The sequence below is a fragment of the Leucoraja erinacea genome, chromosome 34, assembly GCF_028641065.1.
Source record: "Leucoraja erinacea ecotype New England chromosome 34, Leri_hhj_1, whole genome shotgun sequence".
Classification (NCBI taxonomy): Eukaryota; Metazoa; Chordata; class Chondrichthyes; order Rajiformes; family Rajidae; genus Leucoraja; species Leucoraja erinaceus.
This window is the reverse complement of record NC_073410.1, coordinates 5,567,586-5,594,054: the sequence shown is the minus strand read 5'-3', so window position 1 is coordinate 5,594,054 and position 26,469 is coordinate 5,567,586. Positions and strand designations below refer to the sequence as shown.

The 26,469-nt window shown below is 42.2% G+C and overlaps 1 protein-coding gene across 1 annotated transcript in view; it reads left to right on the top strand.

The window, feature by feature from the left end:
- ret (ret proto-oncogene receptor tyrosine kinase) overlaps positions 1-19,840 on the top strand; it is a 72,375-nt gene extending 52,535 nt beyond the window's left edge. The window contains exons 8-20 of the mRNA XM_055661721.1: positions 567-692; positions 1,184-1,291; positions 2,332-2,451; positions 3,345-3,601; positions 5,950-6,097; positions 7,540-7,647; positions 7,860-8,071; positions 8,813-8,935; positions 9,804-9,874; positions 10,489-10,626; positions 11,549-11,648; positions 14,036-14,183; positions 16,840-19,840. Coding sequence (XP_055517696.1) covers positions 567-692; positions 1,184-1,291; positions 2,332-2,451; positions 3,345-3,601; positions 5,950-6,097; positions 7,540-7,647; positions 7,860-8,071; positions 8,813-8,935; positions 9,804-9,874; positions 10,489-10,626; positions 11,549-11,648; positions 14,036-14,183; positions 16,840-16,997 — 1,817 coding nt within the window. The 3' untranslated portion in view covers positions 16,998-19,840. The remainder of the gene's footprint in view (positions 1-566; positions 693-1,183; positions 1,292-2,331; positions 2,452-3,344; positions 3,602-5,949; positions 6,098-7,539; positions 7,648-7,859; positions 8,072-8,812; positions 8,936-9,803; positions 9,875-10,488; positions 10,627-11,548; positions 11,649-14,035; positions 14,184-16,839) is intronic.
- The last annotated feature ends 6,629 nt before the right edge of the window (positions 19,841-26,469 follow it).

Sequence of the window (26,469 nt, the reverse complement as noted above, 5' to 3'; positions counted from 1 at the left end):
TTCCTGAGCACCCTCAGGAAGTGCAGTCTCTGCTGGACCTTTTTCAGCAGCGCAGTGGTGTTCACGCTCCACGTCAGGTCCTCCTCAATATGGATTCCCAGGAAGCGGAAATCCGCCACCCTCTCTACACAGTCCCCTCTGATAGTCAATGGTACCATGTCTGTTTTGTTCTTCCTGAAGTCTATTATTACTTCCTTTGTCTTTAAGGTGTTGAGGAGCAGGTTATTTTCTTCACACCACACCGTCAGCTGCTCCACCTCATCCCGGTAGGCGTACTCGTCCCCCCCGGAGATGAGTCCCACCACCGTAGTGTCATCCGCAAATTTGACAATGGTGTTGCTGTGGTGGGCGGGGGTGCAGTCATGTGTGTAGATGGTGTAGAGCAGGGGGCTCAGTACGCAGCCCTGTGGAGAGCCGGTACTGAGGCTGAGGGCCGTGGATGTATGATGGCCCACTCTGACTCTCTGGCTGCAACCCGACAGGAAGCTATTTATCCACGTACAGGTGGAGTGTGGAGTGAATCAAGGCTGAAACGATCAGAATTAACACGTGTTTCTTCTCCTTAGACAAGGACAGAAATAGTAATTGCCCCAAAATCTGTGCAACAAACAAGCAGCGCTCAGAATGCGAGGAGTGTGGTGGACTTGGAACATTAAATGGGAGATGTCAGTGGCGACAGGGCTATGAAAAAGGTAAAAATAAAATCAGTAATAATTCCATGCATTATGCTTTTTTATGTTGTGCTTGTATATAATACTGGCTTCTGAATGAGTGAACTGGATACACATCAGTATTAAGATTGAAATGTATCTAATGTTTTCACAGTTCAGCAATGATTGGGAAGATAGTATAGGAAAGAACTGCAGATGCTGGTTTAATTCGAAGATAGACACAAAATGCTGGAGTAACTCAGCAGGACAGGCAGCATCTCTGGAGAGAAGGAATGGGTGATGTTTTGGGTCGAGGACCTTCTACAGAGTCTGAAGGGTCTCAACCTGAAACGTCACCCATCCCTTCTCTCCAGAGATGCTGCCTGTCCCACTGTGTTACTCCAGCATTTGGTGTCTAAGCTCCAAAAAGACATGTCCCTCAAACTTCTAAACGTTCCTAACTTCAGAAGTGGAAAGAGCTTTGATCCAATCTTTATGTGGCAATAATAAACTTAAACATTTTGTTTCTACAGGAATATCCAAGAACTACTCGACCTGCTCGTCAGATCTCTCCAGCTGCCCTGATGGATATTGCGATGTGGTGGAACAGAAGAAGGGCACGTGTCCGCAGGACTGTGTCGGTGTGTAACCAGAACCAGATACTCTGCATCCCAGCAGATCACCAGAAAGAGCAGATAGTATCGAGATATTGTGCTGTGTGTGTGTGTGTAAATAAAGCTGGCTGTTTCTCAGATATGTCCAGACTTTGGATCCCTTTGATTGATCCCGGGTCTCTGGAGCTGTCCCACTTAGACCTAAACAGCAACCTCTGGTGACCATGCCCACCACCCAAGGTTTCCATGAGGTCACCGGAGGTTTTGGTCACTCTCCCTAATGGTCGAAAGTGATTTCTGCGTGGTCGATGCTTCATCTATGCTATTGCTGCTATTTTTTCATCATGATTAAAACTGGCCTCGACTGAAAATAGGTTGCCGTTTTAAAAATCGATAATTTTTTAGCCGCAGGTCTAGTCGAAGCCGTTTTTCTTCATAGTGGAGGAAGGTTTTCAACATATGTGTGGGAGGTGGTAGGAGGTTGCAGGTCACCTCGACCTTGATTTGTTTTTGGGTGGCGGGCAAGGTCACCAGAGGTTGCTGTTTAGGTCTCCTAAGTGGGACAGGCCCTTAAACTGTGCTGACCAAAGTGTTGACTCTAAACCCATACTCAGTGCAAGGCACCATTGCTCACACTTTTTGTTTTGTCATCCTGATCTTCATGCTGCATAGTTTGCAGTTCCTGGTACTCCCTTGGGAATTTTAAAACGAAGATGATACCTTCAAAACTTTAAATTATTTCATTCAAAGCACCCTGTAACTGTTGAATTTTAGATATTTCTCTATTTGGGGACAATCATTTGTCCCCTTTGACTCCACACCAAGTATGTATGGAGAGGGAGGGAGAGAGGGATCATGCACAATCTGCACAACAATCTCCTGTTCCTCCCCTGAGCCATGTTTTCCTCTCTGGGTTCCAGACCAGAACGGAAACTTGGCAAGATGGACAGAGGTCAACTTGTGAAACCAGATAAATTAGTGACCGAGGAGAATGAGTTATTTCTCGTGACAATAATATATTTCCTCCATTAACTTGCCTTGTGTGTTCTCTTTAATGATTCGTCTAGAATGGGACAAAGTCGTCGGTGGATTTGAACCCGGGGAGCTGGGAGGAATTAAAGGTGGCTTTGGAACTTGTGTCTGCTACTCAGACAGCAAATGCATCTGCCAAAAAGATGAGTTTGTTGGTATGTTTATTTTTCTTTTTAAATATTGGCCAATAAGTGGTACATTTTTCCAAATTTCTGGGCATAGTATACCTTGATCTTCTAGTTCGTAGTGAGATTCATGCAATTGAATTATTGAGTGCAGGGGCTTTAATTCATGAATATATCAAATGAAAGATGACAAAAGACAGCGTCTCGTTCTAACCCGCTGCATGGTGCAGCTTGGTACACCACACTTTACAATCGACAATACTGATCGAATACTCATAGAGGAGTCAATGAAATGCTGAGTTGAAATGCCTCCAGTTTAACCTCTTGTCTAAAGGGTGTTACCTCCACAAGCCAATGCTCCCTCAGTACTACACTGTGGTATTAGCATCAGCTCACCTCAAGAAAAGCATATCTAAGTATTTTCTGTACCTATTTCCTTATGACATAGAAGAAGGCCATTCAGCCCACCAAATCTATGCCAGCATTCAGAGCAAATATATTACTAATTATTCCCCAAAGCATATTCTCCCCCCCCCATTCCCATCAACTACCCTCAGATTCTAACACTCGCCAACACACTAGGAGCAATCTACAAAAGCCAATTAATATATAAATCACCATGTTTTCGGGACATGGAAGGAAACTAAAGCATCCATGGAAAACCCACACAACCATAGGGTGAACATATGAACTCCACATAGACAGCACCAGAGGTGGGGACTGTACCTCGGTCGCTGGAGGTGTGAGGCAGCTGCTGTTTGTTGGAAGCCCCAGGAGAAAGATGGGCATTGTAATAAATTTGTGATAAGACTGTAAAAAATAAACATCTCAATGTTGCTTGGTATTGATCTGTAGAACGTTGCATTTATGTTAATCATCCTGGTGGAACCATCATGGTGTTTTCTGTTCCATTTCATTCACAGAGATGGTTTGCGATGATCTGTGTAAAACCATTATTGCAGCTGCGGTATTGTTGTCCTTCATCCTGTCTGTGCTGCTTTCCTCGTATTTCATTCATCGATACCATAAAACCACTCCCAAGCCCCCCATCGCTTCGGCAGAAATGACCTTCAGGAGGCCAGCTCAGGCTTATCCGATCAGCTACTCCTCCAATAATATCCGAAGACCTTCTATAGATTCCATGGAAAATCAAATGTCCGTGGATTCCTTCAAGATACCAGTGAGTGCCATTTTATTGCATTTTTCTACTGCCCTTTAAAGATTAGTCTTATCAAAGAACAGCTATAAAAAAAATGTTGATCATCAACAGTTTTGGTCACACTGGTGTAGGAAGGATGTCATCAAACTGGAAAGAGTGCAGAGAAAATTTATGAGAATGTTGTCGGGAACTGAAGGCCTGAGTGATGGGGAGAGATTTGGAAAGCTGGGACTTTAATCCATGGAGTGCAGGAGGCTGAGTAGTGTATAAAATGATGAGGGGAAAAGCGCTCCCAATCTGACCTCTCTCTCTGCCTTACATACTTACAATAAAGCCCAACATCTCAACTTCTAACCTTGCACTTCAAAACTCAACAATCAATTTGGTAATTTGTTTAAGAAGGATCTGCAGATGCTGGAAAATCGAAGGTAGACAATTTGGTAATTTCAGGTGACCAGTCCTCAATGCCTGTGTCAGAACCAAACAGTTCTGATGAAAGGGGACTTGCCTGAGACACTAATTGTGTTTTTTCCCCCCTCCATAGATGTTGACTGACACCAAGAATATTTTCAGCTTTCACTGTTTTATTTCAGATTTCCAACCACTGCAATGTTCTGTATCTCAGAGTACCAGCCTTTTCTCTCCCTCTCTCCTCCATCCAATGTTTCTTGCTTCTATTGACATTTACTTGAGTCTGAAGAAGGGTCTCAACCCAAAACATCACCCATTCCTTCGATCCAGAGATGCTGCCTGTCCCGCTGAGTTACTCCAGCATTTTGTATCCATTTTCGGTGTAAACCAGCATCTCCAGTTCTTTCCTACATACTTAAAACCAGTTGTGATTAGCTCACTGACTTCACAATCATTTGTACCTTTCCGTTCTCTCTCAGTCTCCAACCAATAATACACATTCCTTTTGTTTCCTCCACCCTTCACTGCAACTAAAACACACTTTTGTCCTAATGTATCCGCATTATTAACCTAACAATGTTTCTCTTACTTATTACAGACTGACAGCAACTGCAGTGTCCCATATCTCTCAGTTTCAGAATTGCTTATATTTCAGTTCAGATCTCAGTCACCTCCTTTACTTTACACCCCTCAGAACAAATCAGCTGATTTGCTCAATATTTCACCGCCCTCTCAGCCAAAGCCATCAGCATTTGTTATTCAGTCTCCTTTGGTTCCCATCCTATCACATACATTCACTTTGGTAGACAAAAGTGCTGGAGAAACTCAGCGGGTGCAGCAGCATCTATGGAGCGAAGGAAACCTTCGCTCCATAGATGCTACTGCACCCGCTGAGTTTCTCCAGCACTTTTGTCTACCTTCGATTTTCCAGCACCTGCAGTTCCTTCTTAAACACATACATTCTCTTTGTTCTCTCCTCCTCTCTTCAACTTAAAACAACTTCTAATAGTTCTGATGAAAGGCCCTCAATCTGAAAGTTAACTACAATTCTCTCTCTCTCTCTCTCTCTCTCTCTCTCTCCGCAGCAGTAGACTGACCTGTTGAGAATTTCTAGCCTTTGTTTATTTCCTCAAGACTGCCAGCATCTGCCTTTCTTTGCTCTTCAATATGGGATAGGAGTGGGACTAGGTCAGATGGTGCTTCAGTTCTGCAGACTTTCTACTTTGTTCCATTATCCCTTGACTCCCTGAATCCAAAAACCTATTCATCTTAGCCTTGAAAATACTCAACCTGCTTGATCTACAGAGTTCGACTGATTCACAAACTGATTGAAGGAATTCCTCTTCCATCACAAGTAGCCCAACCATGCTTTAAACTGGACTGCATGTTAGGTTATTGCAAGGTGCCCCAGTATGTACCCCCAATCAAATCATGTGTCTGCTTCAAGTCAACCCTTTCTGACAGGGCATATTAGGTTCGAGGTGGAATGGTAGTAGCTGTGCATGTTAATTAACGATAGGTTTTCTTTGTCTTTTTGCTCGGGCAGAGAGACAGCAGAAGAGCTTTGAATCACTGACTGCGACTTCCTGACCTGCATTAAACACACATGCTGAAATCCTATAGCTGCTGTCAGATTCATGGAGGCCACCGACAGTGATCGTTAACTATCTTGTTGTTGATAGAGCAGTAGAATCTGGTCTATAATTGCCAAATATGAGCAGGGCATCATCTCCATACAGGACATGATTTCCATTTACTCGTTTCAATATCAGATACAATTTCCACATCGGCACGTGAAAAGTGATAGCAGGAGATTTGATTTTGGATTAAATTGTTCACGCATATTATCGGTGAGGTGATATTTCAGTTTATGGATTGCTTGAAATTAATGCATGCGAGTGGGCTTGGATCCTATGTTTCAGCTATTTTAAGTGGTTGTGTATTGTTTTCTATGACAGGAGGATCCCAAGTGGGAGTTTGCAAGGAAGAACTTGGTCCTGGGTAAAACCCTGGGTGAAGGAGAATTTGGGAAAGTAGTGAAGGCTACGGCATTCAAACTCAAGGGCAAAGCAGGCTACACCACTGTGGCTGTCAAGATGTTGAAAGGTTAGGCTGAATGTCTTCTAAGTGTCATTGTGATGTGCAGATAAAGTAATCTCCTACAGCTGACACTGAATGGCTTTTACTCCATGGTGCAACACAGTCTCACAGTTAATTCTATTTATTAGCAGACCTGTTTGTAGACATTATTTCATTCTCAACTGGAACCTCATCTGGAGACCAACAGGTGAATAACTGAAAGGCTTGAATGTTCATAGCCCTTAAGATTGCCAAAGAGATTTACACCCAGTTTGAACTGATTATGTTGGAACCGCAGGAGCGTATTTAGATTCAGATTCAGATTCAACTTTAATTGTCATTGTGCAGTGTACAGTACAGAGACAAAGAAATGCAGTGACACAGCAAATTTAAACATAACCAGCTATAATGACCAGATTTTTGTTAAAGGTGTTGATGGATAAATATTGATCAGGAACTGGGAGAATTTCCTGCATCTTCAAAAAATTACACAGGATCTTTAATCTCCACCTTGGATGGAAGACAGGTCTCAATTTAATCAGTCTACTGAAACATAATGCAATTGAGAAACTTACAAAATTCTTAAGGGGTTGGACAGGCTAGATGCAGGAAGATTGTTCCCGATGTTGGGGAAGTCCAGGACAAGGGGCCACAGCTTAAGGATGAGGGGGAAATCCTTTAAAACCGAGATGAGGAGAATTTTTTTCACACAGAGAGTGGTGAATCTCTGGAACTCTCTGCCACAGAGGGTAGTTGAGGCCAGTTCATTGGCTATATTTAAGAGGGAGTTAGATGTGGCCCTTGTGGCCAGGGGGATCAGAGGGTATGGAGAGAAGGCAGGTACGGGATACTGAGTTGGATGATCAGCCATGATCATATTGAATGGCGGTGCAGGCTCGAAGGGCCGAATGGCCTACTCCTACACCTAATTTCTATGTTTCTATGTTTCTATGAGAGTGCAACATGGCCTCTGTGCTGTACCAGAGAGGAAGCCTAGATTGTGATGCTGAAATACCTGGGTGTGAAGGGGTATTTGAATAAAGGGCCTGACCCACTTGGGCGTCATTTGCGCGTCACGCAGGTGGGACGCGAAGATTTAGTGAATCCCAAAATCCTGGGGCACCGCACGTGACCGTGCGTCACTGCCTACGCCTCCACATCTCATCACGCCCCATGCTCGCATAATGCACAGCATGCGCATCACGATGCGTGCATGATGCGTAAATGATGTCACAGCACGCGTCGTGATGTGTAAATGATGTTGCGTAAATGACGAGCAAACAACGCCCAAGTGGGACAGGCCCTTTAAGCATTACTTGATCCCGTTTTAATCACAGTTCTCTGAAGTACTTCCAAAAGTATTTATTTTAAGTGCAGTTTGCTGCTGTTTACTTATGGCCTGAGGGTACAAGTTAAATACAATGGTAGTTATCTTGTAATTAACCACACTCTTTGCTTCTGTCTGGCAGAAAATGCATCTCAGAGTGAACTACGAGACCTTTTATCCGAGTTCAACTTGCTGAAACAAGTGAACCATCCTCACATCATCAAACTATATGGAGCCTGCAGTCAGGATGGTAAGAAAATAAAGGGCTTAGAGGGGATATCAGTAACAAATTCAATCCATGATCCATTTATTTAAATAAAATGTTTATTAATTTAGATTAAAGATTGGGGCAAGATGAAACAAAGGAAAGAGTATGGACATAAAATACAGGGTAGTTGGGAATTTAAGAAAAAACGTCTTGACACAATGTGTCTGGGAAAATCTGGCTTCTTTCTTTGGCAGGTCCTCTCTACCTTATTGTGGAGTACGCCAAATACGGATCACTGAGAAGTTTCCTGAGGGAAAGTCGCAAAGTCGGTCCCAGTTACTTGGGTGAAGGCAATCGAAACTCCAGCTATTTGGATAATCCAGATGAACGGGCCTTGACCATGGGAGACCTGATATCTTTTGCCTGGCAGATCTCCCGTGGAATGCAGTACCTAGCTGAAATGAAGGTGAACCTTAACCCTATTTGCTGTTGATATTGGGGACTTGAACTCTCATGACTTTTCAAGAAGTTAAAAAATGCATTTAGATCTGTCTTTTTTTATGGTATATTCCTCACTAGTCCAACTGAGTTTTAGCTCTGTAGGTAACATCAGAAAGTGCATAGGTTGAACTACATTGTAGCTAGTCCCAACCAGCAGAGACTGGGATTGTGGCTCAGAGCTCTGTGTTGGCTTCACCCAGATGCTCATATTTGGTGGAGGGGGAATAATTCTTTCCTTTTCTTATGTGTTTTTGGGAAGCAGCTTAACTGCTAAGCCATCAGTGAAACCTTCCTCTAAATGACTCTGAACTTGCTGATGAAATCAGTTATAGTCACATAGTCGCACAACACAGACAGAGACAGGCCCTTTTGCCCAACTCGTCCATGCTGAACAAGATGCCCCATCTAAGCTCGTCTTATTTGTCCGTGTTTGGCCCGTCTCTATGCCTTTCCTATTCATGTATCTGAACAAATAAATGCCTTTTTAAATGATGTTATCCTGGTGATATTGCTGCTGGAGTAGGGATTTGCATGCTATTTGCCACCTTGTGGTAGTGAGTGAGCAACCTGAGCTATCGATGGTAAAACTCTACACCAGCACACAACAAAGGTCTCCTATTAACGGATGTCACAACCGATCTTCTGAGCTCACAGTTTAATCTGATGTCCATATAGTTAACTGCCTATATTCTTTGTTATACCTTAGCTTGTTCATCGTGACTTGGCAGCACGGAATGTCTTGGTTGCTGAAGGTCGTAAGATGAAGATCTCTGATTTTGGACTTTCCAGGGATGTGTATGAGGAGGACTCGTATGTGAAAAGAAGCAAGGTATTGTGCACCTTCTATAAACATTCATCACCTGAACGACTTATGATAATGACTGTGATGGAGGAAACCCTTAAGGGGTTGGACAGGCTAGATGCAGGAAGATTGCTCCCGATGTTGGGGAAGTCCAGGACAAGGGGTCACAGCTTAAGGATAAGGGGGAAATCCTTTAAAACCGAGATGAGAAGAACTTTTTTCACACAGAGAGTGGTGAATCTCTGGAACTCTCTGCCACAGAGGGTAGTCGAGGCCAGTTCATTGGCTATATTTAAGAGGGAGTTAGATGTGGCCCTTGTGGCTAAGGGGGTCAGGGGGTATGGAGAGAAGGCAGGTACAGGATACTGAGTTGGATGATCAGCCATGATCATATTGAATGGCGGTGCAGGCTCGAAGGGCCGAATGGCCTACTCCTGCCCCTAATTTCTATGTTTCTATGTTTCTAACCCCACAGGCTATTGATTAGTACAGGCGTCAGAGGTTATGGGGAGAAGGCAGGAGAATGGGGTTAGGAGGAGGAGATAGATTAGCCATGATTGAATGGCGGGGTAGACTTGATGGGCCAAATGGCCTAATTCAACTCCTATTCCTTTTGGCCTTTTGACCTATTCCTCGTTAATTTTCCTCGAGATACCTACTTTCATCTTGTTGCTCTGTCTTTTACCAATTGAAAAAGTACATCAATGTTCTTGACTGAGGGCGCCAAGAAAGAGATTATGTGTAGCTGTTTGTGGGAAATAAGCTCTTTTCTACTGAGAAACATCACCTGTGAATATATATGACTGTAGTGAGCGACCCATGCCTTTCCATTGAATGGGGCAAACTCTGTATTTCAGTTGAGTGATTTTTTAATTTGTGGCTCTCTTGCCTCTAGGGTCGAATTCCTGTGAAATGGATGGCAATAGAATCTTTGTTTGATCACATCTACACAACGCAAAGTGACGTGTAAGTTGAGCATACTCACCGTTTTTGTGGAGTTGAAAATCAAAATAGACAAGGTCCTCAATTTATTCTGAGGCAAAATATCTCTGATGTTGGAGAAAACAGAAAACTCAGCAGGTCAGGTGGGATCTGTGAAGAAAGAAACGGGTTAATATTACCGATCAAACGCCTTTCATCAGCCGATGCACTACTAATGCTAAACCTTGGCACGAACAAGGACAACGATAAGAAAGAGAAGGGCCAAGGCCTTCAATCCCATTGCCCCTTATTAGTTATTTATGAATCCACTTACTCTATCACTGAATCAAGATCTACTACATTAAATGAAAAACACAAACCTAGGCCGTTTTCTCTGTTTCATCTGTTCCTGTTGACTAAAATAGTTATCTGACTTGCCTCACTCTATTGACCTTTCCCTTAAACCACTGGAAGGTTTTCTCTTGTTGATCATTCCAGCTAACTCAGTAGAGAACAAAACTGCATCAAGAACCATCCTGAACTGGTGATAATTTTTAGTCTTTGTTTGAACTAACCAAGCCTTTTCTGGCACGATGTTCAGCAACCAACATTGTGAGTACTGGGAATACTAATGTTGTTCTCCTTCCTTCACACTTCAGGTGGTCATTTGGCATTCTACTTTGGGAAATAGTGACACTGGGTGGAAATCCCTATCCCGGAATTGCTCCTGAACGCCTCTTCAATCTGCTTAAGACAGGATACCGGATGGAGAGACCAGAGAACTGCAGTGAGGAAATGTAGGTCAGGCTTCATTGGCATGAAACTAATGGATAGAATTTACAGATTATTATGCAGCAACTATTCACATTCCATAATGTGTATGGATCAGGAGATGCACATGGGACAGAGGAGTGTCAGTGGTGGACAAGAAGCTCAGCAGACAATAGGAAGGTCAGCACTGGATGGGAAGGTCCAGGCTGGATGGGAAAGGTCAGTGTTGGATGGGAAAAGTAAGCACTGACTGAGAGACAGAAGGATTCTGTCCCTCCAGCATCAGGAAGTACAGAATTGTGCAGGCAGGCCAGCACATTACTGGAAGGGCAGCAGTACACAGAGAAAGTCCACATTAGTTAGGAATGGTCAGTGACTGATGCTGAGATCAGACCCAAGACTGAACCCAAGACCTCTTCACCTCTGGACACAGCGGGGATTGAGGTGGGGTTAGGACTGGACTTGGTGGTAGGAAGGTGGAATTGAATAAGTGATGGAAAATGCGTGGTCAGCACTGAATTGGAAGTCTGGACAGTGATGGACAGGGACAATTGCGATGGGCAGTAGATGTCAGATCCAGGTGATCATTGAGCCAGCAGCGGACGGGTCCGGACAGTAAGAGAATGGGAGTAGAGTTGACATGGGTTGTTGATCAGACATCCAGGTTCGGATGGAGAGAAAGTGGTAGACCGTAAGAATTATTGCTGGAGAGGGTGGTCCTGTGCTGGATAGGTCAGACCAGATTTGAATAATGTTGGTCAATGCTTGACAGGGAAATCATCATACGAAGAACGAGTCACCATCAAATGGTGACGTTAACAGACGGGCAGTGTCTGTACTGGATGGGGAAGGTGAGAAGAGAGTGTGACATCAGAGCAGTCGGGGTTGCATTTCATTAGTTTCCCTGCGATCAGACACTGATATAGATTTGCTTCAATTCTTTCTCAGGTACAACTTGATGCTGCATTGCTGGAAACAAGAGCCGGATAAACGGCCAACATTTGCAGAGATCAGCAAAGAACTGGAGAAGATGATGGTGAGGAGTCGGGTGAGTGTGGAGCAGTCCTCAAGTTCACAAGGTATAGGAGTAGAATTAGGCCATTCAGCCCATCAAGTCTACTCCGCCATTCAATCATGGCTGATCTCCGCCTCCTAATCCCATTTTCCTGCCTTCTCCCCATAACCCTTGACTCCCTTTCTAATCAAGAATTTGTCTATTTCTACCTTAAAAATATCCACTCTTGGCCTCCACAGCCCTTCCTACGTTTACCATTCTTGTGATATACAAGGTTTCCAACTCTCCATGTCTATGCTATGAAAAAACTATAATAGTCTCAAGAAGGGTCTTGAACTGTAACATCACCCATTCCTTCTCTCCAGAGATAGTGCCTGTCCCGTTGAGTTATTCCAGCATTTTGCATCTATCTTCGGTGTACAACCAACATCTGAAGGTCCTTCCTATATTATTACCATTTCTATGGCTTGTTCCCAGCTGGCAGTTTTGAAAAATGCCTTGAGCAAGATGGCCTCCAATTTTTAAGCAACAAGGTGCACCTTTTCGCCACCGACTGTGTGTTCACCAACCATTCCTTTGGTTGCTGGTTCATACAACAAATTTGTAGCTTTTGAAAATCTCCAAAAGCATCAGATTAAAAGCTTCCTTTAAAATGTTCAAAACTTCTTTAAGAGGGAACCTGTCCAGCTCATTGGCATTCACAAACGACTTGTATGCCTCCAGCCTTCCCGCCTGCAACATTATCACATACTTCCTCTTGCATAATTTTGCATAAATCAAAGCAAGAATTTCATTGTCCTGTACAGGGACACATGACAATAAACTCACTTGAACTTGAACTTGATATTGCAACATTCATCTGTTCTATGTCTTTTCCCCAAACCTAAATATATTTTGTTTGCCTTCTGGAAATTGTGCACTTGTTTCACGTATAGTGAATTCCCAATATATCCCTTATGCCCAGCGTGTTCCATCATCTATGTTCCACCTAGTGAACCCCATTCTCTGTTTGCCTTATGCTAGATTGTTGTCTATCTACTAACTCGAGTGGCAACATCCCGAACTCAGTGCCAGAACAGTGTCTGTAGATTCTTTACAAATTGTGTTAGCAAATAAACAGAGGTATAAACAGAATAGTTGGCAGTAATAGGGAGAAAGAAAATTGCAAATATTTCTAATCTCCTTAGTAAAGAGATGTCTTCATCTCTCAATCTAACAGCCTCTTGGGATCCATAGTGCTACTTCTCAGAATCTTATGTATCCGTGAGATCACCTGTCATTCTTTGAGTGAGGCCAACCACACTCAATTGCTTCTCATATAACTCATCCCAGGAAACAATCAGATTAATCTATGCTGTACTGGGTCCAAGCAGATGTGCCCTTCCTTCGGTATAGGAACCATAACTATACCAACTTCCACCCGAATTCTCACTAAAACTCTAACTTCCGCAAAACCCCCTTACTTTCGTAATAGTTGTACTCGCAAATTTATTTCTGAAATTCCATGAAGCAGCACACCAAAGAGCTTTTGATTGCATCTGTCCTTTCATGTTTCTGTTCCCTGGGAGGGTTTGTGAGAGTTGACTTTACTGTTTAATCTAGAAGGTGGCATTTCTAAAGGCGCAGCACTCTCTCAGTTTTGACTACCGTGTCAGTTTAGATATTGTGTTTTAGACTCTAGAGTGGTGTTCAAATTCACACTCGTCTGACTCACACTGGCATTATATGAGACATAAAGTGAATCAGGTAAGTAAGGCGCAAGGCAGTGGCTGGATGATTTCAGTTAAGAGAGAGTCTGAATCAGAATTTAAATTGTTTTAAATTATCCCATAATTATTACTTCCTTTCCCTCTCGTGTTAATTCTGCTCTCTCCTTGCCCCGTCTCTATTTTTCTCACTCCTGATCTTTCTCTCTCTTGATTTGATTTGATTTATTGTCATTGTCTTCAATGAAGAGACAACTAAATTATTTTTCCCTTAGTCATACAAAAAAACCCTCTATCTCTATCTTCTCTGAAATTCAACATTTCTCGTTGCTCTCCTCTTGCTATTTTCTTTTCTATCACCTTTTGCTTCTCTTGACCTAAATGATTGCAGATCTACCTCTTTGTCTGTTCTCCGTCATCTTTCTGGTTCCTGCTCCCCCTTCCAACCTACAAAGCTGTATTGCTCTATCTATCTGTCCATATTCCTATCCATCTTTTATCTTCATTATTCTTTCCCAACCTCCATAATGTTGTCTATTTGATCTCTTATTTATGCCTCCCATCTCCAATTCTGTTCTCTGTCCCATTTTCCATCTCTCTGCTGTAACTATGTTCTTCCCCTGTGTGTTTCTCCTTTTCTCTAGTATGTGCCTCATTTCTGTCTTTTGAATCAATGGCAACCATTAAGTTTGAATGTTTTGCCTCTACCTCTAGGACTACCTGGACCTTGCCGCCTCCACACCGTCAGACTCCTTGCTCTATGATGACGGAGTGGCTGAAGAAGAGACGCCACTGGTAGACTGTAATAATGCTCCCCTCCCTCGGTCCCTCCCCTCCACATGGATTGAGAACAAACTCTACGGTAGAATTTCACATGCATTTACTAGATTCTAAGCTCATTTAAGGAACCACTGCTGCAGCCGATGGCCCCGTTTACACAGTGCCTCCAAGATTCGGCGACAGAGGATTGACTCAAACCAACAAATATTCCTTCTCTCTGGATTCAATGAATTCAGACTCAGTGCATGCATTGTGGAGCCCACCCCCTCACTCATTGCGGAAACCTACCTATGTCAGCCAAGGAAAACCCTGGCTTTATTTACATGGTGTAATTAGTCACCTGAGCATTTTCTCTGTTGGTTACCGAAGAAGACTAGGCAGCTTTCGGGAATCCTTAAAATATCTCTCATCGTCAATTCTATATTGTACAGTTGGTAGAATTGTTCGGTGATTAATCTTAGTAGATCCTACATATAGGCATCCTTCTGTGTCAAGGACATAACGCAGCTTCCATTTCCACTGATAGATATCTCTGCCTTTCTCTACACTGTCCACGCACACTCTCATCACTGGCATACGTAAATATACACACCCAAGAAATTACATCAAGAAGCACTTCCTTAATCACGGTATTTGGATGACAATTAACATTCAGAACTGATTGTTATTTCCATCACCCATTTCTTGATTTATTTATGATCATGTCATTCCTCCAAGCTATTCATTGCTCTGTGTTTAGATCCTGGGTTCCTGGGTGTTTCTACGACAGCAAATTGGCTGCAGTTGGCAGTTCTGCTTCAATGCATAATCTTCGCCCCAAGTTTGTTTTACCTGCACTTCTAGACTATACTTTCCCCCAACGCACAATTGCTTTGTCAAAGCCCACTGAATGGCAGTAGACACCAGTGAAACATTTGAGGGATACTGCCAATGTGACACCACCATTAGGGAGCAGAAAGAGACTCCACTCGGGCTAAACACCTCGGAGAATGCAATGCAATGCAATGCAACTCCAACATAACACAACTCGGGCTTTTCAATTCTCAGAACAGTCTGTGAACCTTCTACAGAGTCTTTTAAGTCATGGGTTAGCTGACAGTCTGCATGGAAGAATTTCTCTTTATTGGGGAGATTACAATTATACATTATTTATTATCTGATTAATCCTAAATTGAGGAAGCAATAAAGGATCAAGTGGGGCGAGAATAGGTAAGAAGGGAAGATTTTCTTTGCAGAAGGGCATAAGTGAACCAAATGGTTTTATGGTTAACATCAGAGTCTAAGGTTTCCTTTTAAATTCCACATTTATTTTATATTTGAATTAAAATTCCCAGTTACTATGATGCAATTTGAATTTGTGCTTCTGATTTCATGTTCCAAAGGTTTGTCTGATAGTCCAGTGATTTAAATTCCACTACACACTACCCCTTGAGGACACACAATGCCATCCTGGTGGGAAAACTTGACTAGATCTTCCATTCTTACAGACTGAAATTCAGTCAGCTGGTCTCAGGTCAAGTTTGACATTAAGTTGAATTAGTTTAGTTTAGAGATACAGCACGAAACAGGCCCTTTGGCCTACCAAGTCTGTACTGGCCAGCGATTCCCCCCCACATGAACACTATCCTACACACACTAGGGACAATTAATAATTATACTGAGCCAATTAGCCTACCAACCTGGAGTGTGGGAGGAAACCAGAGATCCTGGAGAAAACCCACACAGGTCATGGGGAGGATGTACAAACTCCGTACAGACAGCACCCGTAGTCAAGATCAACTTGGGTCTCTGGCGCTGTAAGGCAGCAACTCGCCGTGCTGCCCTGAATGTTAGTGACTTCTCTGCTGCTCAGCATACCCACAGTAAAAGGCTCTCGTTCACTCTTACCAACCCCATCGTCAGTACGTAGCTCTATTATAGATATTCCTGTTATTACATCTTTTACTGTCAGCCTCCCCGTTACAACATTCTATGTAGAAGAGCACATTCCAGTGTAAGACCTTGAATCATCTTTTCCCCCCATTTCAAAACTGAACATTAACAAAAGATTCCAATATAATCTGATCCACTCTGAATACCCAAAGTGTACCGTGCTCTGTCTCTGCGGGGCCAGTGTTCCGAGGATGTGATAATGTAAAGCTTGCTTAAGTTAGATGCCCACATTAGTGTCCAATGATTTGTTGCATGTATTCTGCCCCCTCTCCAAAGGGCAGAAATTGGAGTTTTTCCCCCAACAGACTAATATATAGTGTAGAAAGTCATACCCCCACATGTAGCTGGGGCATTTGATGAGATTATTGATCACAGTAAAACTATCCCAGGCTCAGAGAGCAGCTATGGTAATAAAACGAAAAGGCAATGTCTTCTATTTACTACCACAAACTCACACCCCACCAACCTCAAAGGGAGAATGCGAGATGGCTGAATCCACCATTTGGAGATCAGACCCCCTGAGGCGCAATGTGAAAAAGTATAAATTTCCACCTGATTTTATACACACTCAAGATGTGTAAGCAGAGGCAAAGCCATCGCCGCTGCAGCAGTTAATTTTTGTCCTTTAATTTATTATTTATAACTTTTTTAATATTTCTGCCCCTTAACGGTGGGCATTATGTTGACTCGTGCACAGAATTAGATGTGGCGTGTTTGGTGAGAGTAATTGTCAGCGCCTGAATCTTTCTTTCTTTTTGTTGTGCTTTCCCCCTTGTGCAGAAAAAATTATCTGTTTTCGTTTTTAGGCATCTCGTACCCCTGCTGGTCTGAAGACAGCCCTGTCCCCATCACAAGATTCGATGGAACTAACTCAGTCTTTACAAGATATGCAAATGATAGTGTTTATGCAAACTGGATGGTGTCACCGACAGCTGCAAAATTAATGGAGCGTTGTGATACTTAAAAAGCCCACGACAAGCCAATTGCTACGTGTGCACATTCATACCTTATTCCCTCTGCACACACACAGACACATACTCCCTCCTCCGCAAGCTTTAAACTGGGCGAAATGGATGCATTCCTAACTGCTTGCTCCCGACATGGTGTGAGGAATGGGTGACCTCTGAACCCTCACAACTTGACCTATTGCTTCAACGAGGCCTCCTTGATCCAGCCTCATCCCATTTCCCTAATGTGATTGCTACCACCGTGCCTGAAATGATCTGGTGTTTGCTTAATTACCTGAGGAACTGAGGAAAGGAAGAGACACTGGGAGGTGGATTGGGAGCCAAGGAGGGCCTAGCAGTAGAGGAAGGAAATGCTGGGGCCATGATGATTGGAAAGATAGGTGAAATAATATATGTAGTTTTAATGGTGACAGCAATTTGTGTGCCAGTTCTAATTTTCTGTGGCTAAAGGAATTAGATATTTAGAATAATTTACCCTTGCGCTTTGAAGTAAACCAAAACACAACGGCTTTGTAGCTGCCTCACAGTTATTGACTATTACTTACACCACCAGTCTAGGTTTCAATCTCAGTGGCTGGAATATTTGAGCAGTATTGGCTGCTTCTGGCTGTAAATCCGTCTCTTGCACACATTCTACATCCCACCATTTTTCCCTATTATTGAGCATGTATCCTGGAAGTCTTGAGTTGTGGGAATATCAAAGCACAGTATTAGAAGAAGAGTAGGCCAAGCAGCCTTCGGGCTCACAGTGGCATTCGGATAGATCAAGGCCACCCTGTCTGACCATACCATGTACCCATCTTAGTTTCAGAACTCCTGGCACTCTCACTGAATGTATTAATCTTCACTTCAAAAGTTTCAATTGGTTCATAACCAACAAAGAGAGATTCACGTTTCTGACCAGTTATGGATCACAAATATCAGTGTTCCCCGGACTCCAGACCAAAGGAGAATCTAGATGACAAATTAGCCTATTCACTGGTTGTTGCAAATCAGAACACCATGGTGCTGGGTCAATAGAAACAGCAGGATAATTGGACCTAGACCCTGGGTACAGTCATCTTGATGGCCAGCTGATTTTTGACTAAAGGAAACAACCTCAATTTGGATAGTTTTAAGGGAATCACCTTGGGGATGGCACTAGCTGTCACATAGGACCACAAGTATTTGTAGTCATGGCTGACTCTTATGGTGTGAGGTTTGCAGGAAGCCATTGCTGCTACTTCTCTGACTGATCAGTGATGAAGGACAGAAGTATTCACAGCCTGACGTTGTACGAAATTATAACACACACTGATCAACTTAACAACAACTTGCATTTATAATGTAACTTGCATATAGCTAAGCACATTTCAAAGTTGTGTTATTAAACTAATTTTAAGATATTAATGCTATGTCTAAAACTTTAGTGGGGCTTAAGAATTATCTTAAAGGAAGAAAGATGGAGAGAGAAGTGGAAAGGTAATAAGGCCGAGCTACAGTTGCCAATGGTCCAGCACTTATATTTGGGTAAAAGTCTAAAACTGGAGGGACATGAACATTCCTGAAGACTAGAGGAAATGAGTAACATAGGGAGTGTACCACTATGGGGCCATTTAAGCAGGAGCCAGTATAGGTCAACAAGCACAAGGGTGAGGGGTGAACAAGACTTGGTGTGGGCTGCAAGACAAGCTTTTGTAATTGGATGGCCTCAGTTTTTCAGAGCCAGGGAGGCCACCCTAGAATAGGTAGGTCTAGAAGTAAGAAAGGCAGATAAGGGTCTCAGCCATAGCAGCTGAGTTCAGGTAGGGGAATATTTGGGTAATGCTTTGCAGATATGATGGCAGGAAGATATGACCTAGTACTCCTTTCTGAGGTCAAATACAATACCAAGGTTGCAAACAGTCTGCTCGGGTTCTGATTGTTGCCAGGGTAAGGATGAAGTCACTGTCCTTGACAATGATGCATAGCAAGGGGCTGAAGGAGCCAGCTTTAGTCCTTCTGCTATTTGGTATAAGAAATATCTGGAGTCAGACAAGCGATCTTACAATTTAGAGAGAGTGGAGAGGAAAGCACTGGTGAGGTTAAGCTGGGTATTGTCAGTGCACATGTGGAAACTGCACAGGGTTTTGTGGTAAGATATAGAAGGGAGACAAGGACAGATCTTTGGGGTACACCAGATGTGATGGCATTGGTGCAGCAAGAAAAAACATTGATACTGATTCTTGGCGAGAACTGGAAAAATTAATTTAAACAAATTGAGTTGATTCAGCAAACAACACAATGCTAAACAAACACTGCCAAACTAAAATCCTGATAATGACAATGATCTTATTGTACTTGGCCACACTCTGAATTGAAGCAGCCATGTTAGAAAGCCCAAGAATCAGCATGTGTATGAGCAGATGCTGCAGCCTTAGTATTTCTCTTTCTGCTGAAGCTGGGATGAGGCACCCCATTTCTCCGTCCCACCTGATCGACAGGGAGTACCCCATTGACACAGAAATGAGTTGTGTTGTTCGAAATGAGAGTTGGTTCTGCCTAAGCTCCCAAAGAATGAGAGTGAGGTTGTCCTTTTGTGACTAAAGGTTGTGTGTGTATCAACATGTCGCAGCACCTAGAGATGGTGCAGTTAACTTTTTATAAATCTGCTTTGAATGATTTGAGTGGAGAAAGGAAGGCCAATAACATAGGATTTGTGACCTTAGATGCATCGTATATATCCTTACCAGGGTTGCTAAGTTTTGTTTTAAAGCTGTAATGCGAAAGGGGGGAAAATGTAGATTTTATTCACTTCTCTTGCAAACAGCTAATTTGTTCTCTACCTGACCACACAATGTTAGTGTTTAAGAGGGAAATGCAGCTGGAGAATCGAAGGTTACACAAAAAAGGGAGAAACTCAGCGGGTAGATTTTACGTTTCGGGCCGAAACCCTTCGGTTTCGAAACGTTGCTATTTTCGCTCCATAGATGCTCTCTGAGTTTCTCCTGTAACCAACACACAATGTTAGTGTTGGCCCCAACATCACACTCTGCTGGGAGGAGCTAAATGATACCAATGCTGACAATATTGAGTTAATAGCTACAGAAATGGAGCATATAATGTTAGTGTATTAAACTGAATACTTACCACAGTCAAGGGCATGGGGCTTTAATGGAGATAATGACTTATGCTAACTGTTTCAGTTTAGCACCTCTCTTGAAACAACCTCAACTAATTTGAGCTGACTATAATTATTCATGGAAATAGTGGAAGAAGTTTAGGACAGACTTAGACTTAGATCCTTTATTTGTTATAGGAGTGGCGATTCTGAAAATATCTTGATTATTGTGACAAATTGTTTAAGTGATGTTTGGGAAAATTAATGCTATCCAATGTGTAACAAATGTTTACAGATACTCGCCTGAAATTGAGATGATTCTTTATGAATCAGTAAACCATTTTGGAGCCCGGTCCCAACAGTTGTCAGTTTCCAAACAATGAAAAAAATATTGAAAGAGGGGATTCTCAATAATCTAAATTTCTTCTTTACTCCAAATCACCAAATCCCTTGGGATAGGATGACCCGATGATCATATTTTTACTTCCTTCACCTGACAAAACAAAAATTTGGTTTGTCGAGAAACCTCATCACTGCCAGACATCCATTAGGTTTGATTGTAGCAATAGTGCAGTTGTAACCACTGCACAAAAATGATTAAACTCGCCTCGATCTAAAATATCAAATGATACAAACTGTGCTTGAATTTTTAAAGTGAATGTGCACCAAGTGATGTCTGGACCCCTTGGCTCAGCTACCTTCTCACCAATATGTTGTTGAAATCCTTCATAGAACATACAATAGTACAACACAGGATGCCCACAATGTGTGTGTACAACATGATGCCAAGACCAACTCTTAGCTGCCTACACATAACCTATATTGCAGCATTCCCTGCATACCTACGTGCCTATCCAAAGTCTCTTCAATGCCATTATACCTGCCTCCACCATCACCCTCGGCAGCATATTCAAGGCACTCGCCACCCTCTGTGTCAAAATACTTGTCACATCTCACTTTCTCCTCTCATCTTAAAGCTATGCCCTCCAGTATTTGATATTTCCATCCTAGAAAAAAGGTACCTCATCTATGCTTCTGATCATTTTATATACCTCTCTCAGGGTTACCCACAGCCTCTGGGATTCCAGAGAAAACAATTCAAGTCTTTCCAACCTCTCTGGCTAATATCCCTACTCCAAGTATAATTCTGGTAAACCTCTGCATCCTTTCCCAAGCCTCCACATCGGGGCAACGAGAACTGCGCACAATATTCCAAATACGGCCTAACCAAAGTCCAAAAAGCTGCACCATGACTTCCAGACTCCTGTACTCAATCCCTAGCCCAAAGTGAGATGACCGCAGTTGGAAACAATTTTGTTCCAAGCAATGTTTTACAACAGCGTGGAGCTTTGCAGGATGGAACACAGATCAGAGATAGAGTTGTAGTACAAAGGAGTTGAATCTGTCACGAGGGAAAACCGCCCAGCATGGCTGCTTGCTTAGGAAACATCTTCATAAAATTAGCCTTTATATGTATATGACACACTTCAAGTGCCTTTGCATGAATGTGCATGTGCATATACATGTGTATAGGGTAGAAATGATAGGGAAAACTTACGATTAGTTAGGCGGTGGATGTGTATTGCACCAAGCCCAATCTTTTTCCCCATTAAAGGTGTGTTATTGGGCCATCGTTCACTGTGTCCTAGGTAACATTCCTCCCTCAACCAATGCCACTGAAAGATTGGCTTGTTATGACAGTGTGTGGATCTTTGCTGACAGATCTTGCCTATTGTTCTGTCACTGTGACTTAGACCCACGGTGCACAGATTTCCTTTGCCTTGGTATCCGCAGCACAATTCAGGAGCAAATCTATCTTCTTGGCCTTGCCTGTTCTCTTTGTAGCATTGTGTTTACTAGTTGTTAATTCACACCAAAAGAATTTGGAAATATATTTTTAAAATATAAAAATTATCTTAAATAATGTCATATAATTCTGTTAATTAGAACTAATTTATTAATTTTGAGGATTACTATTTAAACTGAATATTTCAGTATTTTTTCAACCATAATGATATTTGTTTCTGCATTTGTTGTGTAGATTTAGTGGGCATAATATTGATAATCTGTTATGCAATAAATAATGTATCATGGATGTAAATCTTTTTTGCATAAAATAAATAGATTACTCTCTCAGCTATGTTTCTATTGATTCAATTTGTTTTGAAACTGCTTTTGACGCAGGAATTATTTTCAGTTTTGGTTGTGAACTGGCCTGTCCGATATGTGTGTCCTGAAGGGAAATGATTAGTGGACCAGTGGCACAGCTATTCGAGCTGATGCCTCACAGCGCCACAGGTTCAATCCTGACCTTGGGTGCTGTCTGTGTGGAATTTACATAATCTCCCAGTGAGTTTCCACCCACATCACAAGACGTGCGGGGCAGTGGGTTAATTGGCCACTGTAAATTGTCTGTAGTGTGTAGTGGTAGAATCTGTGAGAATGTGGGGAGAATAAAAATGGGGGTCATCAGTGGGCGGGATCAGTGTTAAAGATAAACACAAAAAACTGAAGAAACTCAGCATCTCCGGAGACGAGGAATACGTGACGTTTCAGGTCGAGACGCTTCTTCAGACTGGGTCTCGACTCAAAATGTTACCTATTCCTTTTCTCCAGAGATCCTGCCTGACTCGCTGAGTTACTCCAGCTTTTTGTGTCTATCTTTGGTGTAAACCAGCATCTGCAATTCCTACACATCATTGCAAAGGATGCTTAATGATCAATGTGATCGCCATATGCTGAAGGCACTGTTTCTGTACTGTACATTTCTCTTCCTCTAGACAACTGCCTCCTCTCTATTCTGTGGTTCTGCAGTGTTATTCACATTTGCTGGGTGTTCCAAAATAGGTGGGCACTTGGTATGGATACCTGTTCTTCTCCAAAGTAGTTATTCAGGATATTTTATGCTCAAGTATAGGCCAGACAGTGGTTTAATGTGGCAGGGAATGCAAAGGAGTAATGCAAATAGGATGGATAAGGTAGAAGGCAGCTGATCGACCTGCTGCACAACAGCTTTCGTGCAAGTTGAACGTATAGCCTGGTGAATGTTCAACATTCTCTGGGAACCACACTATCTCAGCTGTGAAAGCAGAAAAATCTCTACCCAGAGGTTAGTGAGATTGTTGCATTCTCTGTCACAACAAATGGCAAATTTAATGTGAGAAAGAAAAAAGACATTTGACAGAAAAGTGTAAAGAGGATTATACTGATAAATTGAGATGAAGAAGATCAGTGAGACTGTAGTGTCGCATAAATATTGGCATAGAGTGTTTGGGCCAAATTGCTTAATTATGTATGGTAGATCCAACACAGTATCATGTAGCTAGAGGTAGAGCAAGACTTCGGTACAGCCACAAGGTGGCAGATTGAGCACAGCTGAGTCATTGCTCAGGGTACGCAAAAATGCTGGAGAAACTCAGCGGGTGCAGCAGCATCTATGGAGCGAAGGAGATAGGTAACGTTTCGGGCCGAAACCCTTCTTCAGACTGAGTCATTGCTCATGCTGTCTCGGTTGGGGCCCTGTGTTGCAAACAGCAAAGCGAAATGGACAAAACTTTTAAACCGCTTGTTAAAATAAGCTGCTGCACATCACAAATTTAATTAATCTACTGTTTTATATCTCACATGAGGAGTACCATATCAAAATTACTAGGTCTACACAGACCCTGGACTGAATTTTGGCTGAAATCGGGCTTGGTGACTGCGGTCTGTGTGAGTGGCAATTGGTAAATTAGATCCCCAGGAGAGTTATCAAGTGCAACTTTGAAGTAAAAAAGGAAAAGCAAAGATTGACCATGGTCTCAGGATTAACCCCAAATTCCCTACGTTATCAGAGTAAGTAAGTACATTTTATTTATATAGCACGTTTAAATCAACTCGCGTTGAAACCAAAGTGCTTTACATAAAATAAATAATTAAGTTTCCGTACATCCATAGAAAAATTAAAAATAAGAAAATTGACACAACACATTATAGAATTCAACATGAACGTCCCCCCACAATAGAATCAAAATTTTCCAGTGTGGGGAAAGGCACCAGAAAGTTTAGTCCTCTTCCTCTGTGATCACCCGAGGTCGGGGCCCATTTCTGGCCTCCACAGCCAGTCCGATGTTATCAGGCCCTCTTGCCAGAAAGCTGGAACTCCGGCGTCGGGTGAACACTCCTCAGCGGCTTGGAATGTCTGGAGCGGCCGCCTCCTCCCCGGAGACCGCGGCACTCGAAGTTCTAAGTGCCTCTGCAAAGATAGTAGGACTTTGAAGATGGATGAAAGGCTTTAATTGAAGGAGTTAACATAATGCAAAGTGGTATTAGGTCTGAGAGTTTTGGGGAAGTGGGTGAGAGTTTTATCCAAGTTTCATTCACTAACATGCTTCTTGAGCCACAATTTAACAATAATTTATCAATGAATGAGTCCATAATTTATCAACGAATTAGCAACGGACTGGAGGGAGGCAAATTAGTCCTCATTTTGAGATTGACCTAACCAAGGAACTTAATTGGGACAAGTTGAACAAATGGCCTTTGCTCATCAATCAGTTTTTCGTTACTTTGCTGAGCACCTTCCTTACATTTTAAACTTAGGCTTAAGATTGGTTTAATATCTGAAGATGTTCTGACATAGGATCTTCAACCTGAAGCATTATCTCTGTTGCTCAACAGGTGCTACCTGACCTGTTGAGTGTTTCCAGTATTCTCAGTTATTGTTTCAGATTTCCAACATCTGTAATTTTATTTTGCTTTTCATGATTTAATAACATATGTACTGGAAAGGAATTAGTCAGCTGGTTTTGTTATCTACTTAGCTCAGGCAGTGTTAATGGTGCTGTAGCTCTAGTCTTAAAGATAGTTAGATCTCTTCTGCTTTATCCAGTGTATTTCTGATCATATGACTGACAAACTGGTGAAAAAAATTGAAATTGCTTTTTAGCTTCTTGCCAGATGTAGACACAAGGAACTGCAGATGCCGGAATCTTATGTAGAACACAAAGTACTGGAGGAACTTAGCGGGTCAGGCAGCATCTCTGGAGGACATTGATAGTGATGTTTTCAAATCGGGACCCTTCTTCAGATTTAGTTCCTAGCCTTTGACCAGGTCTTTAGTGCAGTCCAAGAATATAAGCAACTTTTTGGAAATTCTCCAGCCAAATCTGCTTTTTCACTGAGAAAGTTTTACTTCCTGAACTTAACATGAAAGATTGAAAATAAAACTAATATTCCAGATGTAGGAGAGTTTTGTAGTGAAAACTTCTGGGCCTCAGGAGGCCGGATCCATGTCGGAAGGTTTGGGATGAGATATTAATAGCAAGAAAAGAAATATTATTTTCAGACTATTCAGCACGGCTATTGGGAATGTACATGATGATTACCAATGAAAAATATTAATTTAGGTCCTCACCTTTATTGCGTTGAGATTCTGGGGCAATCCCTTGGCTGTCTGCATGTCTGTGCTTGCAGCTTTACTGGAGATACGGATGCAGGTTAGGGCATTGTTTCAATCTGTCAAACCAACCTTTGCCAGCTGTGAATGTTTCTGAGCTATCTCCTTCTTCTTCCAGTAAGTGTTTCTAAGCTATCTCCTTCTTCTTCCAGTAAGCTCCTTGCTTTTTCCATGATTATAAGTTGGCTTAATGGCTTCTTGCAATGTGTTTGGTCATCCAATCAAATGCAAAACTTCCATTTCTCCTTGACCACATTGCTGATATCTGTGAATTTGGCATGGCAGAAGCTTTTATCTCAACTGAATTTTTAATAAAGGTTCTAATCATTGATTCAGTCAAGTTCAAAGATTTATCAACATCCATATTTTCACCAGCTTCCAAATGCCTCAACACTTGTAGTTTTACATCCAATGGACACAGTGGGGATGTAGCATTTTGTCACGGAGTCTTTGAACACATCCTTGAATTTTTACCTTTATCAACCTACTAATTCTTTCCCACGACAGAGCTTGGAATAAAGTATATTTTTCTTGAGTAATATACTTGGCAGATAATCGATGCTAGCCTGGCTAATGTTGCTGACTGAGCCTGTCTAGGACCTCAATGCCGGGGATATTGACCTGGGACAGGATATTGACGTTGCCTTGCTTCCACATACAGTGAATCCGCGTGTGGATATAACTATTCACTGGATTTCAACAAGGGATTAATGCATTAGAGAACATAAAAGCACTAGGTAAATTCAAGTCTCATTGTTCAAGTCTTATTGTAGAATTTTAATCATGGCAGCTCAATTTTAGGGTTAATGTCCATGCCTCTGAGATATAATTGTATTTCATTGTATAACTGTTCACTGTGCCTGAGAGCATGTAGTTCTATTTTAGGTCACACAATCATTATTAGTCTGTGGTGCAGCGTAGCTTTAATTGTAGCACATATTGTAACTTAGAG